This window comes from Dama dama, chromosome 21 (assembly GCF_033118175.1).
Source record: "Dama dama isolate Ldn47 chromosome 21, ASM3311817v1, whole genome shotgun sequence".
Classification (NCBI taxonomy): Eukaryota; Metazoa; Chordata; class Mammalia; order Artiodactyla; family Cervidae; genus Dama; species Dama dama.
In genome coordinates, this window is record NC_083701.1 from 32,038,643 (window position 1) to 32,053,862 (window position 15,220).

Here is a 15,220-nt window from a genome sequence, read left to right on the forward strand (position 1 = left end):
GCAGCAAAGATTCTTCCCTCATGATGTTTCCATTTGAGTGGGGGAGACAGCAATGAAGTAAATAACATGTTAACAAAGGGGTAAAATAAACTATTGAAGAGACTTATGAGGACAGCCATGGTGGGAAGTACCAGTGTGGGAACTCTGAAGTAGGTAGCTAGAGAAAGCATCCTTAGGAAAGCTTGTATTTAAATGACAAGTAGAGCTCTTCCTCCAAATGGGAGGAACAAGCCTCCAGCTATACAGAGCAGCTGGTGTTCAGTTGCCAAGTCATGTCCAGCTCTTCATGACCCCATGGACTGCAGCATAATCAGGCCTCCCTGTCCCTCCCCATCTCCCAAGATTCACCTATGTTCATGTCTTTTGAATCGGTGATGCCACCCAACCATTTCATCCTCTGTTGCCCTCATCTCATTCTACCTTCAATCTTTCCCAGCATTAAAGTTTTTTCCAGTGAGTCAGCTGTTCACCTCAGGTGGCCAGAGTATTGGAGCTTCAGCTTCAGCATCAGTCCTTTAGGCCTCAAAGCAGAAAGAAGGCCAGGGTGTCAGGTGGAAAGAGATTAGTCCTAAGGGTGGAGGCTTCGGCAGGGACCAGCATGAGATGCTGTGAAGTTCTGTACCTTTCAGGACTTTGGATTTTCTTCTTACATCAACGAGAAGTTGGACGTTTTTAGATCTAAGGGTGGCTTCATTTAATGCAGGTTTTTAAAAGGTCGTGCTGGGAACTTCCCTGGTGGTGCAGTAGTCAACCCTTTGCCTGCCAGTGTGGGGGTGTGGGTCCAATCCCTGGTCAGGGAGCTGAGACCCCACATGCCTCGTCACCCAAAAACCAAGACATAAAAGAGAAACAATATTGTAACATACTTAATAAAGATGGTATACATCACATCCAAAAAAAAAAAGATGGTGCTGGCTCCCCTGTAGGAATAGACTGCAAGGTGCAGGTGTCTAGAGAGGTGTGTCCAGGTGAGTGATGGTGCTGGCGTGGACTCTGGTGAAGACAGAGGAGACAGAGAACTCTTAGTGAATTTGACAATATACTTTAGAGACAGAGTAAATAAAAATGGATCTCCAAAACATATCTTTTAATATATTTTAATTTTTTTTTCTATTTGTATCAATGGGAAGATAGCTAATTAAATTATTTTCCTCAAAGTGAGGCTGGTCACATGGATATTTTGTGTGCGCATGTGTGTGTGAGAGTTTAATAGCCAATGAATGACCTAAAAGGAAGACTCCTCACCAGAAAGTGAATTAGCCAAAACGTTGATCTTGAACTTCTTGCCTGCAGAAGTGTGACTGAATACATCTCTGTTCTTTAAGCTAAAAAAATAAAAGAGCGAGAGAGAGACTAGTTGCTTAAAATTTGATGGTCATACTAGGAAATATTATTTATCCCAGTGTATATGAATATGACTTAACTGACTATGTTTGATATGGTAAATAAGAGATAAGCCCTTTTGTGTCCAGATACATCCATTTAAAAATAGGCAAATGCGTGAAAGAATACCCAAGGAATTTCAATCTTGGTTACCTCAGGTAGGAGAAAGAAAAGAGGACTCACTGCGTTTTTCTTTAAGGCCTTCCTATACTCTTGGCTTGTTAAGTTGAATATATATTGATGTCATAATTTTATGAAGAAAAAATGATATTCAAGATCACTGTATAACTGGCATGTCTGTTCACCCTCTTTCCATGACTGCTGTTGACCCCTTTGAGTTTGAGAATGATTCCTTGAATATGCCTTGTGGAAGCCCAAGAACAGAAGATTTTCTTTTTACTTCTCCTGTCTCTTTGAGATGTGACAGTTCTTTGAAGTTAAATTTAAAAGCTCTAAACAAATGCAAATTAGTAGTTCCCTTTTGAACACATTTTGAAAAGAGAGTCATTCTACTTCAGAGATGGATCTGTATAAAGTATGGTAGGGTTCGGGCAGATTCTGGTTATCAAACTTGTCACGGTTGTGTGTCTTGTTTTTCTACCTCTTTTTCGATTTCTTCCTATTTTCTCTCCATTCATTCAAACAACAAAAGCAGTAGAAGTAGCTTAAAGAAATATACATAAGGGAAGGTAAAATATCTAAGTAAAAGCAAAACATTAGGATGAGGGTATATTACATAGGGTATTGATTCAGCTGCTTTAAGATGGGCCAAGACAACATAGGCTTAAAGCAGAAAGTTTATTTCTCACTCTTGTGAAAGCCCAACCGATAGGAGTCCAGTGTTGGTGGGGCTTGATGATCTTCTAGGGATCCTCCTATATTTTTGTTTTCTCCTCTAGGATATTGCCCTCTTCCACAAAGCCAAAGTTGGCTCACCACCACCATATCTAAATGAATTCCCCTTCTTTGGGGAAAGAGAAAGTAGAGAGTGAATTGCTTCCTTTTGAGGGCAGGACCCAGAAGTTGTACACACCATCCCTGTTTACATCCTGTTAGACTTTTAGTGCAAAGGAGGCTGGGACATGTAGTCTCAAACGGGGCGTCCATGTGCCAAATTAAGGGCTTCACTGGTGGCTCAGTGGTAGAGTCCTCCTGCAGTGCGGGAGCTGCAGAAGACTCGGGTTCAATCCCTGGATCAAGAGGATCCCCTGGAGGAGTTCATGGCAACCCACTTCCAGCATTCCTGCCTGCAGAATCCCACGGACAGAGGAGCCTGACAGGCTACAGTCCGTAGGATCACAAAGAGTCAGACATGACTAAAGTTTCTTAGCATGCATGTGCCAAACTAAAGCTTAAGGAACTTTATTACTCAGAGAAAGAAGGGGAGAATGAATATTGAAGGAAAATGAGCAGGTAAATTTAGAGATAAAGCTTTATTAGAGGGTCTTCCTTGGTGGTCCAGTGGTTAAAACTTCATTGTCCAATGCAGGAGGTGCAAGTTTGATCTTTGACTGAGGATCTAAGGTCCCACATGTCTCAGGAACAAAAAGACAAACAACAAAATTCCCCCCATAAAACAGAAGCAATGCTGTAGCAAATTCAATAAAGGCTTTAAAAATGGTCCACATCAAAAAAGATAATCTTTAAAAAAAAAAAAGCTATTAGAAGACATGGTGTAAAAATTTTTTATTTAAAAAAATTTTTTTTTAAAAAAGATGATATGCATTGTAAAAAAAAAAAAGAGAGAGAAAGAGATGGTCTAGATCATCAGAGAATAAAGGGTAAGTAGGTCCTAAGACTCTACTTACTCAAGTGGCATATTCTGTTTGGCCTTCAGCTTCCTGATGTCTAAAATGAAAAGGGAACACTGTCTATTACAAATTTATCAGCATCTCTGTGGTATATACATAATTTCTTAAGAGAAGCAGAACTTTTCTTGGGTTGAGTTCTGAATGAAATCTCTCACCCTGAGTTTCACAGAGGCAACACCAGGAATGTCAGGGCAGTGCACATAAACACAGCCCTGCAAAAGAAGCAGACACCCATTTTATGTGGCAGATATGTTTAATGCATTCTTAATGGAATATCAGAGGTCAAAAAACTGAAGTCCACAAAAGCAAATTTGTTGCAATATGGGACAGGCAGACTAGGAAATTAGTAAATGTGTACCTTTTGTGTAGGCAATGGGGCCTTAAGTCAATTATTTGAAGAAGACTGCCCTCCCCCACATACTGTCTACTTGAGAAGAAAGGTCAAAATACATGAAGCAATAGTAATACTCATTAGCCTCCTCAGAGGTGTTGCCATAATGGTTGAGTATGCTGGCATTCAGCACCGTGCTCTACATGATAGTCCTTCCTGCAGTTATGGAGCGCACAGCAGTTTATAGGAGTGCGCAACAGTTTATAACAGTTGATATCAGGCAGTGTGTACCATATTTTGGGCTTCCTGGGTGGGTCAGTGTTAAAGAATCCTCCTGCCAATGCAGAAGACGCAGGAGACACGGGTTTGATCCCTGGGTTGGGAAGATCCCCTGGAGAAGGAAATGGCAATCCACTCCAGTATTCTTGCCTGGAAAAAGCCCATGGACAGAGGAGCCTGGCAGGCTATAGTCCATGGAGTTGCAAGTCAGACACGACTTAGCAACTAAACAACAACAACGAAACATATTTTACAGTTTGCCTGTGTTGTGTAATCTTACCAACACGGTGGTATGAAACACATTTCCTTGATGAAGTGACTGAAGGTCAGAGTGGTCAGCTAACTTGCCCAAAGGCACACAGCTGGGAACAGCAGTGGAATTTGAACCTTGTTCTCTTTTATTCTAAAACTGCTTGTTTACCTGGAGTTGTTACTGTGCTATACAGCTTCTATTGGTTCTGACTGCAAATGAGTGCATGCTCAGTTGCTTAGTTGTGTCCCGCTTTGCGACCCCACAAACTGTAGCCCATGAGGCTCCTCTGTCCATGGAATTTTTTTTTTTTTTGTCCATGGAATTTTCCTAGTAAGAATACTGGAGTGGATTGCCATTTGTCCTCCAGGGCATCTTCCTGACCCAGGGATAGAACCCCTGTCTCCTGCCTCTCCCATTGCAGGCAGATGCTTTATTGCAGAGCCACCGGGGAACTGCAAGGGCAATAGCATTTCAGTAAAGGAGAAATCCTCTCAGATTGAGTAGTCAGCAGATGCTAGCTGCTGTCAGATGGAAAGATGTGTCAGATTGATTTGATATCTCTCTTTGCTTCGCTCTCAAGTTAAGAGAGATATCATAAGCAAAGGCAATGACTTAGAAATGAGACTGATCTTATTGAGGAAGAGTTGACAGACTGCCTGGGCCAGAAAGGAGGACTTGAGTTGGATGCAATTAAAAAGGAAACCTGACAAAAATCTGATTTTTCCAGTGATGTTTCAAAGTGACATAATGATGAGATTTGTTTGTAAGATGTCCATATTGATGGTGATTTGGATTCATAGAAGCCTTGGGGATGGAGAGAAAAGATCAGTTCAAGCTATGAGTAGGACTGACAGAAAAGATCAGTTCAGGCTATGTGCTGAATTGTTTATGACGATAAAGAAGGTGTTATTTTTGGTTTCTAACAGCCTGGTTTGAGATAAAATGAGAGGTGTATATGGGGCTTTCCTGCTGGCTCAGACAGTGAAGACGGGCATCCCTGCTGGCTCTGTTGGTAACGAATCTGCCTGCAGTGCAGGAGACCTGGGTTCAGTCCCTGATTTGGGAAGATCCCCTGGAGAAGGAAATGGCAACCCACTCCAGTATTCTTGCCTGGAGAATTCCATGGACAGAGGAGCCTGGTGGGCTACAATCTATGGGTCACAAAGAGTCAGACGCGACTTAGCGAGTTAACTGAACTGATGAGGGGTGTGTGTTGTAGGGGGTGAGAAGCAGAAAGTATAGGAGTTTCCCCCCAAAGTGGGTGATTCTCAGAAACATCCTGGCATGTGAGAAGCATCTTCCATTTCCTCAGGAGTAAGTGGGTGCTTGGGAACCTTTTAAAGCAGAAATGGACAGGATACTGGGCGGTGAATTCAAGTGATAAAAAGAATATCACTGAAGTGTGAAAGCTTCTGAATGTACATTACTGCTGTTTGAGCCTCGAAGTAGCCATGTGTGCTAAATACTCTTATCATCCTGCTTTTTTCCTCAGAGAGATTAAGAATTGAGTTTGCGTCACCTATTTGGCAGGCAGCCAACCAGATATCAGTCTGATGGAGTACTGTCTCACTTACTTTTATTTTTAATTTAGGAACTAGGACTTCAGTGCTTTAAAAGCAATTCCTTCTTAAATTAAAAGCAAATCATCATCACTTCTTGACCCTAATTCAGTTCAATTCAGTCAATCAGTTGTGCCCGGCTCTTTGTGACCCCATGAACTGCAGCATGCCAGACCTCCCTGTCCATCACCAGCTCCTGGAGTTTATCCACACTCATGTCCATTGAGTCGGTGATGCCATCGAACCATCTCATTCTCTGTCATCCCCTTCTCCTCCTGCCCTCAATCGTTCCCAGCATCAGGGTCTTTTCCGATGAGTCAGCTTTTCGCGTCAGGTGGCAAAAGTATTGGAGTTTCAGCTTCAATGTCAGTCCTTCCAATGAACATCTAGGACTGATCTCCTTTAGGATGGACTTGTTAGATCTCCTTGCAGTCCAAGGGACTCACAAGAGTCTTCTCCAACACCACAGTTCAAAAGCATCAATTTTTAGGCCCTCAGCTTTCCTTATAGTCCAACTCCCACATCTATACATGACTACTGGAAAAACCATAGCCATGACTAGATGGACCTTTGCTGGCAAAGTAATGTCTCTTCTCTTTAATATGCTGTCTAGGTTGGTCATCACTTTCCTTCCAAGGAGTAAGCGTCTTTTAATTTCATGGCTGAAATCACCATCTGCAGTGATTTTGGAGCCCCCCAAAATAAAGTCAGCCACTGTTTCCACTGTTTCTGCATCTAATTGCCATGAGGTGATAGGACCAGATGCCATGATCTTAGTTTTCTTAATATTGAACTTTAAGCCAACTTTTTCACTTTCCTCTTTCACTTTCATCAAGAGGCTCTTTAGTTCTTCTTCACTTTCTGCCATAAGGCTGGTGTCATCTGCATATCTGAGGTTATTGATAGTTCTTCTGGCAGTCTTGATTCCAGCTTGTGCTTGTTCCAGACCAGCATTTTTTCAGGATGTACTCTGCATATAAGTTAAATAAGCAAGGCAACAATATACAGCCTTGACGCACTCCTTTTCCTATTTGGAACCAGTCTGTTGTTCCATGTCCAGTTCTAAGTTTTGCTTCCTGTCCTGCATACAGGTTTCTCAAGAGGCAGGTCAGGTGTTCTGGTATTCCCATCTCTTTCAGAATTTTCCACAGTTTATTGTGATCCACACAGTCTAAGGCTTTGGCATAGTCAATAAAGCTGAAATAGATATTTTTCTGGAACTTTCTTGCTTTTTTGATGATCCAGCGAATGTTGGCAATTTGATCTCTGGTTCCTCTGCCTTTTATAAAACCAGCTTGAACATCTGGAAGATCACGATTCATGTATTGCTGAAGCCTGGCTTGGAGGATTTTGAGCATTACTTTACTAGCGTGTGAGATGAGTGCAATTGTGCAGTATTTTGAACATTCTTTGACATTGCCTTTCTTTGGGATTGGAATGAAAACTGACCTTTTCCAGTCCTGTGGCCACTGCTGAGTTTTCCAAATTTGCTGACATATTGAGTGCAGCACTTTCACAGCATCATCTTTTAGGATTTGAAATAGCTCAACTGGAATTCCATCACCTCCACTAGCTTTGTTTGTAGTGATGCTTCCTAAGGCCCACTTGACTTTGCATTCCAGGATGTCTTGCTCTAGGTTGGTGTCTTTGTAATGAAGTAGAGAAACAAGGTTAACTAGAAAACATTTCAAAAATCTTTTCACTTTGAATAAAATGTTCATACCTAAGGTAATAGTCTGTCATGGAAAGTAAGCTCCATCTTTGTATCAAATGTGTGTCAACAGAAACTGTAGCATTTGGGAATATATATTTTTAATTTTCACTTACGTACTTTTAAACTGTTGTTATTTGTTGTTTAGTTGCTATGTTGTCTGACTCTTTGTGACCGCATGGACTGCAGCCTGCCAGGCTCCTCTGTCGATGGGATTTCCCAGGGAAGAATACTGGAGTGGGTTGCCATTTCCTTCTCCAGGGGATCTTCCCAACCCAGGGATCAAACCCGCATCTCCTACATTGGTAGGCAGATTCTTTATCACTGAGCCACCAGGGAAGCCCAAACTATTATTAGCAACCCATTTTTCTCCAAAATAAAAGCTTCAAACAGCCCTCTTTCTATAAAATAAAATGTATCCTTAGAAACTAAAATCTCAAAGAGGCTGGCTTTCCCTTATTGCTTCGACTCAATAAAAGTTTTAGGTTTTAAAAATAGAAACAGGTTGATATTTTTACAGTTTCCATTGCCATGCTGCTGGCATCAAATTTGAGTATTTGGCCAGTGGTATAGGTCACAGATGTTCAGACCTTGCTGAACCCTAAGCTGGCTTTTAATCCCCATGGGGTAGGAAGTGTGGGTGATGGATACAGATGCAAAAGTGTGCGCTGTGTGGAGGAACGTGCTAACTCTCTATTGGCCTGAGAACTTTTAAAAATTCTGGATTCCCTCTCCTGTTTCCAAATAATTCCATAATTGGGCTTATTTTTGGCAATGGGACCACTTCTTCCATATATTTAATGAGCTTTCAACAGATAGTTCCTGTTTACACAAAAATACTATCTGTAGGGGCAGGAGTTGTATCTCTAGGACAACCCAGGATCATGCATAGATGCTTCTGTTCGTGTTTTTATATGAGTGAATAGTTGATTAAAATGAAAGGAGAGAGAAGGCTAACTGCCTATCACAGTGGATGCTGTGACATAATGGAATTGATCTCCGTGCTTCTGTGTGTGCCTTGGGAGCCTGATCTAAGGTGTTTATCCTGCGACTACAGTGGGAAAGAACTTCTGAGTGAAAGTTTGCATCTGGCCTTAAATTCTGGATCTTTCCGAGATAAATCAGTTTCTTTAGTTAATAAAGAGAGAGTAATAGATCTCTCTTCACTAGAGATTTGCACGCATGAAGTCACTTCAGCCGTGTCCAACTCTTCGCAACCCAATGAACCATAGTTCACGAGTCTCCTCTGTCTATAGGCTTCTCCAGGTAAGAAGACTGGAGGGGGTTGCCTTGCCCCCCTCCAAGGGATCTTCCCAACCTAGGGATCGAAGACGTGTGTCTTACATCTACCTACATTGGCAGGCAGGTTCTTTACTGCTAATGCCACCTGAGAAGCCCTACTACAGGTTCACTAGAGATTAAGATTGATTAATTCTCAGGACTTCCCTGGTTGTCCACTAGCTGAAACTCCAGGTTCCCAATACAGGGGGCCCAGGTTTGATCTCTGGTCAGAGAACTAGATCCCACATGCTGCAACTAAGAGTTCGTGTGCCACAAATTAAAAAAAAAAAAGAAAAGATCCTGCATGCCTCATCTAAAGATTCCACATGCTGCAACTAACAGACCTGGCACAGCCAAATAAATAAATATTTAAAAAATAGATTAAGAATTCTCTAAATGCCTTTCTGTCTTTCAGTGTTTAGGCTATTTTCACTATACTGTGCTGTTCTTAGTCGCTCAGTCATGTCCAGCTCTTTGTGACCCCATGGACTGTAGCCAGGCTCCTCTGTCCATGGAATTCTCCAGTCAAGAAGATTGGAGTGGGTTGCCTTGCCCTCTTCTAGGGGTTCTTCCCAACCAAGGGATTGAACCCAGGTCTCCTGCATTGCAGACAGATTCTTTACCATCTGAGCCCCCAGGTAAGCCCAAGAATACTGGAGTGGGTAGCCTATCCCTTCTGCTGGCACTTTGCTGAGCTTCATAGCTTCTGACGTATGATTTGAAAACATAGTTTAGTATATACGTAAGATAGATCACATTCTAATAGTGAGCTTTTAAGATGTGATTTTTGATGTCACATCTTTATTCTTGAATTTAACCTAGAAAAGTTGCTAAGTCCATTTCCTCCTCCAGAGGGTCTTCCTAACCCAGGGATTGAACTCTTGTCTCTTACGTCTCCTGCATTGGCAGGTGGGTTCTTTACCACTAGCACCACCTGAGAAGTCCTTCAGTTTTTGGGATGATGTACCCTGGTGGCCCAGATGGTAAAGAATCTGCCTGCAATGGGTTCAACCTGGATTCGATCCCTGGGTTGAGAAGATCCCCTGGAGGAGGAAATAGCAACCCATTTCAGCGTTCTTGCCTGGAGAATCCCCATGGACAGAGGAGCCTGATGGGCTACTGTCCGTGGGGTCATAGAGTCGGACACGACTGAATGACAAAGCACACACGCAACTGAAACGTCGGGAGCTGGTGGCTCTCAGTCCTGCTTCTGAAACTATAATCTCCTTCATCTCTATGTGATGCTTGTTTGTGGGACACAAGACAGATGTCAGCATCACCCTCGTGGAGTTCACATCTGCTCAGGGAGAGGGAAAGAAGAAAGTTATTCATAATTGTAAGGGGGAGTTACAGAGTGCTGTAACCTAACACCTAACACCAGGAAAATTGAACTTAAGACTGGCACTCATGGAACATCTCTTGACAATTTCACAGAACTTGAAAGTGCATAGCAGTAAGTTTGGAAATGAAGGAAGAATATTCTAGTGACATTGAACGGTTTGTACCAGGATCTCCAGAGAGTAGACGGTGTGGGAGAGGAGCTGAGTGCAAGCCAGAGGAGCAAAGGGAAGAGAGCTTGAGATCGATAACCTGGGTATGGATCAGACTTTAGGTGGCCATGTAGACCATGGCGGGCTTCCCAGGGGGTGCTAGTGGTAAAGAACCTGCCTGTTAATGTAGGAGACATAAGCCAATTGAACCTGCCAATGTGAGTTCTGTTCCTGGGTTGGGAACATGCCCTGGAGGAAGGCATGGCAACCCATTCCAGTATTCCTGCCTGGAGAATCCTATAGACAGAAAAGCCTGTTGGGCTATAGTTCATATAGTCGCAAATAGTCGGAGTGGACTGAATGACAGCACACACATAAACCATGGCGTGTCTAGACCATGGATGGATTGCAGAGTTTTAAGTCATTGAGTGGCTATCTGAGGAAGCTGTGTAAATTCCTTGAGCATCACTTTATTCTCAGTGGCGTAGAAGCAGAGTCCACACCAGTCTTCAGGCTGATCCTGACCCAAGGCTCTGCAGGGATTGGTAGAAACCATGGACGGTACAGCCTGTTCTGCCTCAGGGGTACCACCACAGAGCTTTGCTGTCTAGCCTGTTCACAGGCTCAGGTCTGGGTCAGCTTTCTCACAGTGTTTGGAATAATCCTTCTTCTTCTACCCTTGACCTGACAGCTACCCTATTCTGACAGCTTGCCTCACTTTAAATATTGTGTTCCTATCTTGGTGTCCTAGGACGCCGATTCGATTTCTCTGACTCTCAGCTGCTAGGAGCCTGTGGATTTGAGTCCTAGTAAGTGGTATTGATCACTTAAATTCATTTCTTTTACTGCTTAGCTTGCAGTCAGAGTTTCAAAGGCATCCATTGCATTTGCTGCCTCTGTGGCTTTGCTTTTCTAAGAATGTGTGGGTTTTGAAGTAATGACTTAATTTCTAACAACTTATAATTTATTTCACCCATTCCAGTTGACATGGCTTAATTTTCTTTTGACTTTGCTGTGGATGACAGGAGTGAAATGTTTGATTATCACAGCACGTTTAACTGCTTTCTTTTTCTTCTTTCATTTACAGTTTTCTCGTGTACTGAAGAATAGAGCCTGGCCCACCTTTAAACAGGCCAAATCTAGAATCTCCCCTCTGCACAGTAGTGACTTCTGCCCCACCAACTGCCATGTCAACGTGATGGAAGTTTCTTATCCCAAAACATCAACATCCCTGGGGAGTGCGTTTGGCGTTCAGTTGGATAGTAGGAAACATAATTCTCAAGATAAAGAAAATAAATCTGAACAAGGTAGGTTAGCTTTTTAAACTTTATCAAATTATGACAAGTAGCTTAGGCAGTCATAACTATTCCCGCATCCCTGGAATTGGATAGATTCCTGGCATGTCAGCAAGTCTGAACTAAAGGATTCCTCACTCTAGTCATTTGGATAATTATGCATAAGTGTTTGTAGGATGAAAGTGGACTTATGCATTTTGTATTACTTTTCCTTCAAAAAGAATGATTGTTTTTGACTTCCTTATATGTCTGATAAGCACAGCTCATCTTGCTGTGAAATCTCTCATCTGAAATGGCCCTGTAACTGTGAGAAAAATAAAAGAGGAGCAGCTGCAAGAAAAGCAGAGTACCATCCCATGCCATCAGAGTGGGCTGTGGGATTGCATTATATCCTAATTTTGAATCTCAACTCCCTTTAAGCTTTAATTCTTGAATTAAATTTAGCATTGAATTGGCATTTTATTTTTTGTAAGGTTGGGCATCTAAAATGGATTGTGCTGGATTGCTACTGTAAGCTAAAGGTAATAGTTGTTACTCTAGAATGATTTTAACTCCTCAGGAAAACTAAGCCCTATGGTGTACATTCAACATACGATCACAACCATGGCGGCCCCTTCAGGTCTGTCTCTGGGACAGCAAGATGGACATGGTCTCCGGTATTTGTTGAAAGAAGAAGACTTAGAAACCCAGGATATCTATCAGAAACTTCTGGGCAAACTTCAGACTGCACTGAAAGAGGTGGAGATGTGTGTTTGTCAAATAGATGAGTAAGTATTTTATTTACTGAACTTTTAAATGTTCCTGAAAAAAATAGCTGTAGGAAATGGGACTCTTAAACATCCATTATTCTTTGTAGTGTTTGAAAATATAGGAATTTTTGCTGACCCTTTAGGTCCTCTTTATTCCATCACCTTAAAAACGATGTAGTTGTTGTTCAAACAATATCAGTCGCTAAGTGGTGTCTGACTCTTTGTGACCCCATCAACTGCAGCATGCCAGGCCCCCTGTCCCTCACTATCTCACAGAGTTTGCCCAAGTTCATGTCCATTGAATCAAAACATGTTAACTCTGTTGACCTAAGTTTTAAGGAAGCATTTAGTGCCAGAGAATAATGGACCACCTGACCTGCCTCCTGAGAAACCTGTATGCAGGTCAAGAAGCAACAGTTAGAACTGGACATGGAACAACAGACTGGTTCCCAGTCGGGAAAGGAGTACATCAAGGCTGCATATTGTCACCCTGCTTATTTAACTTATATGCAGAGTACATCATGTGAAATGCTGGGCTGGATGAAGCACAAGCTTGAATCAAGATTGCTGGGAGAAATATCAATAGCCTCAGATATGCAGATGACACCACCCTTATGGCAGAAAGCAAGGAAGAACTAAAGAGCCTCTTGATGAAAATGAAAGAGGAGAGTGAAAAATTTGACTTAATGGCAAACAAAGCAACTGACAAAGAATTAATCTCAAAAATATACAGGCAGCTCATGCAGCTCAATACCAGAAAAATAAATGACCCAATCAAAAATTGGGCCAAAGAACTAAACAGACATTTCTCCAAAGAAGACATACAGATGGCTAATAGACACATGAAAAGATGCTCAAAATCACTCATTATCAGAGAAATGCAAATCAAAACCACAATGAGGTACCATTTCATGCCAGTCAGAATGGCTGCTAACCAAAAGTCTACAAGCAATAAATGCTGGAGAGGGTGTGGAGAAAAGGGAACCCTCTTACACTGTTGGTGGGAATGCAAACTAGTACAGCCACTATGGAGAAGAGTGTGGAGATTACTTAAAGTACTGGAAATAGAACTGCCATATGACCTAGCAATCCCACTCCTGGGCATACACACCAAGGAAACCAGAATTGAAAGAGACATGTGTACCCCAATGTTCATCGCAGCACTATTTACAATAGCCGGGACATGGAAGCAACCTAGATGTCCATTGGCAGACGAATGGATAAGAAAGCTGTGGTACATATACACAATGGAATATTACTCAGCTATTAAAAAAAAAACACATTTGAATTAGTTCTAAAGAGGTAGTTGAAACTGAAGCCTATTATACAGAATGAAGTAAGTCAGAAAGAAAAACACTGATACAGTATATTAACGTTTATGTATGGAATTTAGAAAGATGGTAACAATGACCCTATGTGCGAGACAGCAAATGAGACACAGATGTAAAGAGTAGACTTTTGGACTCTGTGGGAGAAGGTGAGGGTGGGATGATTTGAGGGAATAGCATTGAAACACGTGTATTACCATATGTGAAATAGATGACCAGTCCAAGTTCAATGCATGAAATAGGGCACTCAAAGCTGGTGCACTGGGACAACCCAGAGGGATGGCATGGAGAGGGAGGTAGGAGGGGGGCTTAGGATGGGGAACACATGTTTACCCATGGCTGATTCATGTCTACATATGGCAAAAACCACTACAGTGTTGTAATTAGCCTCCAAATAAAATAAATAAATTAAAAAAAAAAAACAGCATTCAGAAAACTTAGATCATGGCACCTAGTCCAATCACTTCATGGCAAATAGACGGGGAAACAATAGGAACAGTGAGAGATTTTATTTTGGGGGCTCCAAAATCATTGCATATGGTGACTGCAGCCATGAAATTAAAAGATGCTTGCTCTTTGGAAGAAAAGCTATGATCAACCTAGGCAGCATATTAAAAAGCCAGAGATATTACTTTGCAAACAAAGGTCCGTCTCGTCAAAGCTATGGTTTTTCCAGTAGGCATGTATGGATGTGAGAGCTGGACTATAAAGAAAGCTGAGGGCCGAAGAATTGATGCTTTTGAACTGTGGTGTTGGAGAAGACTCTTGAGAGTCCCTTGGACTGCAAGGAGATCCAACCAGTCTATCCTAAAGAAATCAGTCCTGAATATTCATTGGAAGGACTGATGGCCGAAGCTGAAACTCCAATATTTTGGCCACCTGATATGAAGAACTGACTCACTAGAAAAGACTCTGATGCTGGGAACAATTGAAGGCAAGAGGAGAAGGGGACAATAGAGGATGAGATGGTTGGATGGCATCACTGACTCGATGGACATGAGTTTTAGTAAGCTCTGGGAGTTGGTGGTGGACAGGGAGGCCTGGCATGCTGCAGTCCATGGGATCGCAGAGTCAGCACAACTGAGCGACTGAACTGAACTTAGTACCAGAGAAGAGAACAATAAAATTCACACAGAAAACGCTGAGTTTCTGTGTGCAAATGTTCGATTGAACAATATGATTGAAAGAGTATGAACTGTGTATAAGGAATCACTTGTATCTGTTACAGACAGGAACACAGTATTTGGTGGATAGGCACTCGATAGATATTAGAAAAAATGTAAAATATACTGAATCCTTAACATGTTAAATGAGTAAAAACAAAAGTCTGTAACCCTAGGAATTACCTATACCTGTTTTTCTCTTCTGATTGAATTATTGGTTTACTGAGGAATTATCCAAATTTCTGTGCCAGTAATTTCAAATTTTTTTTTAAATTAAGAACAAAGAAGAGGAAAGAGTTAAATAATATTCTTCCAAAGAGGTCAACCCTGATTCCCATTCCAGAATTTGATGGTTGGAGAACTGCCTGAACTCTGTAGGAAGGTTGGCTATGTCATGGGTGTGATTATGAGCACATCTAGTCTAGGAAATACAGGATTTCATGAGTTTGCTTCCTCGTGTATAGAATGGGGTGATTAATAACAAATTGTTGATTTATGGTGAAAATTATAAAAATGAATACAAAGAGCAATCAGCTTAGTGCTTGACATGCTTGCTTATCATTTAGGAGCCTGAAATTGTTGAATAT

The 15,220-nt window shown here is 41.8% G+C and overlaps 1 protein-coding gene across 2 annotated transcripts in view; it reads left to right on the forward strand.

Annotated features, from left to right (window-relative positions):
- PREX2 (phosphatidylinositol-3,4,5-trisphosphate dependent Rac exchange factor 2) overlaps nucleotides 1-15,220 on the forward strand; it is a 285,395-nt gene that overhangs the window by 151,297 nt on the left and 118,878 nt on the right. Inside the window, exons 24-25 of one of the 2 annotated variants that reach the window (XM_061123437.1) lie at nucleotides 11,186-11,405; nucleotides 11,953-12,160. In XM_061123437.1, coding sequence (XP_060979420.1) covers nucleotides 11,186-11,405; nucleotides 11,953-12,160 — 428 coding nt within the window. The remainder of the gene's footprint in view (nucleotides 1-11,185; nucleotides 11,406-11,952; nucleotides 12,161-15,220) is intronic. The other variant, XM_061123438.1, reaches the window with a different exon arrangement.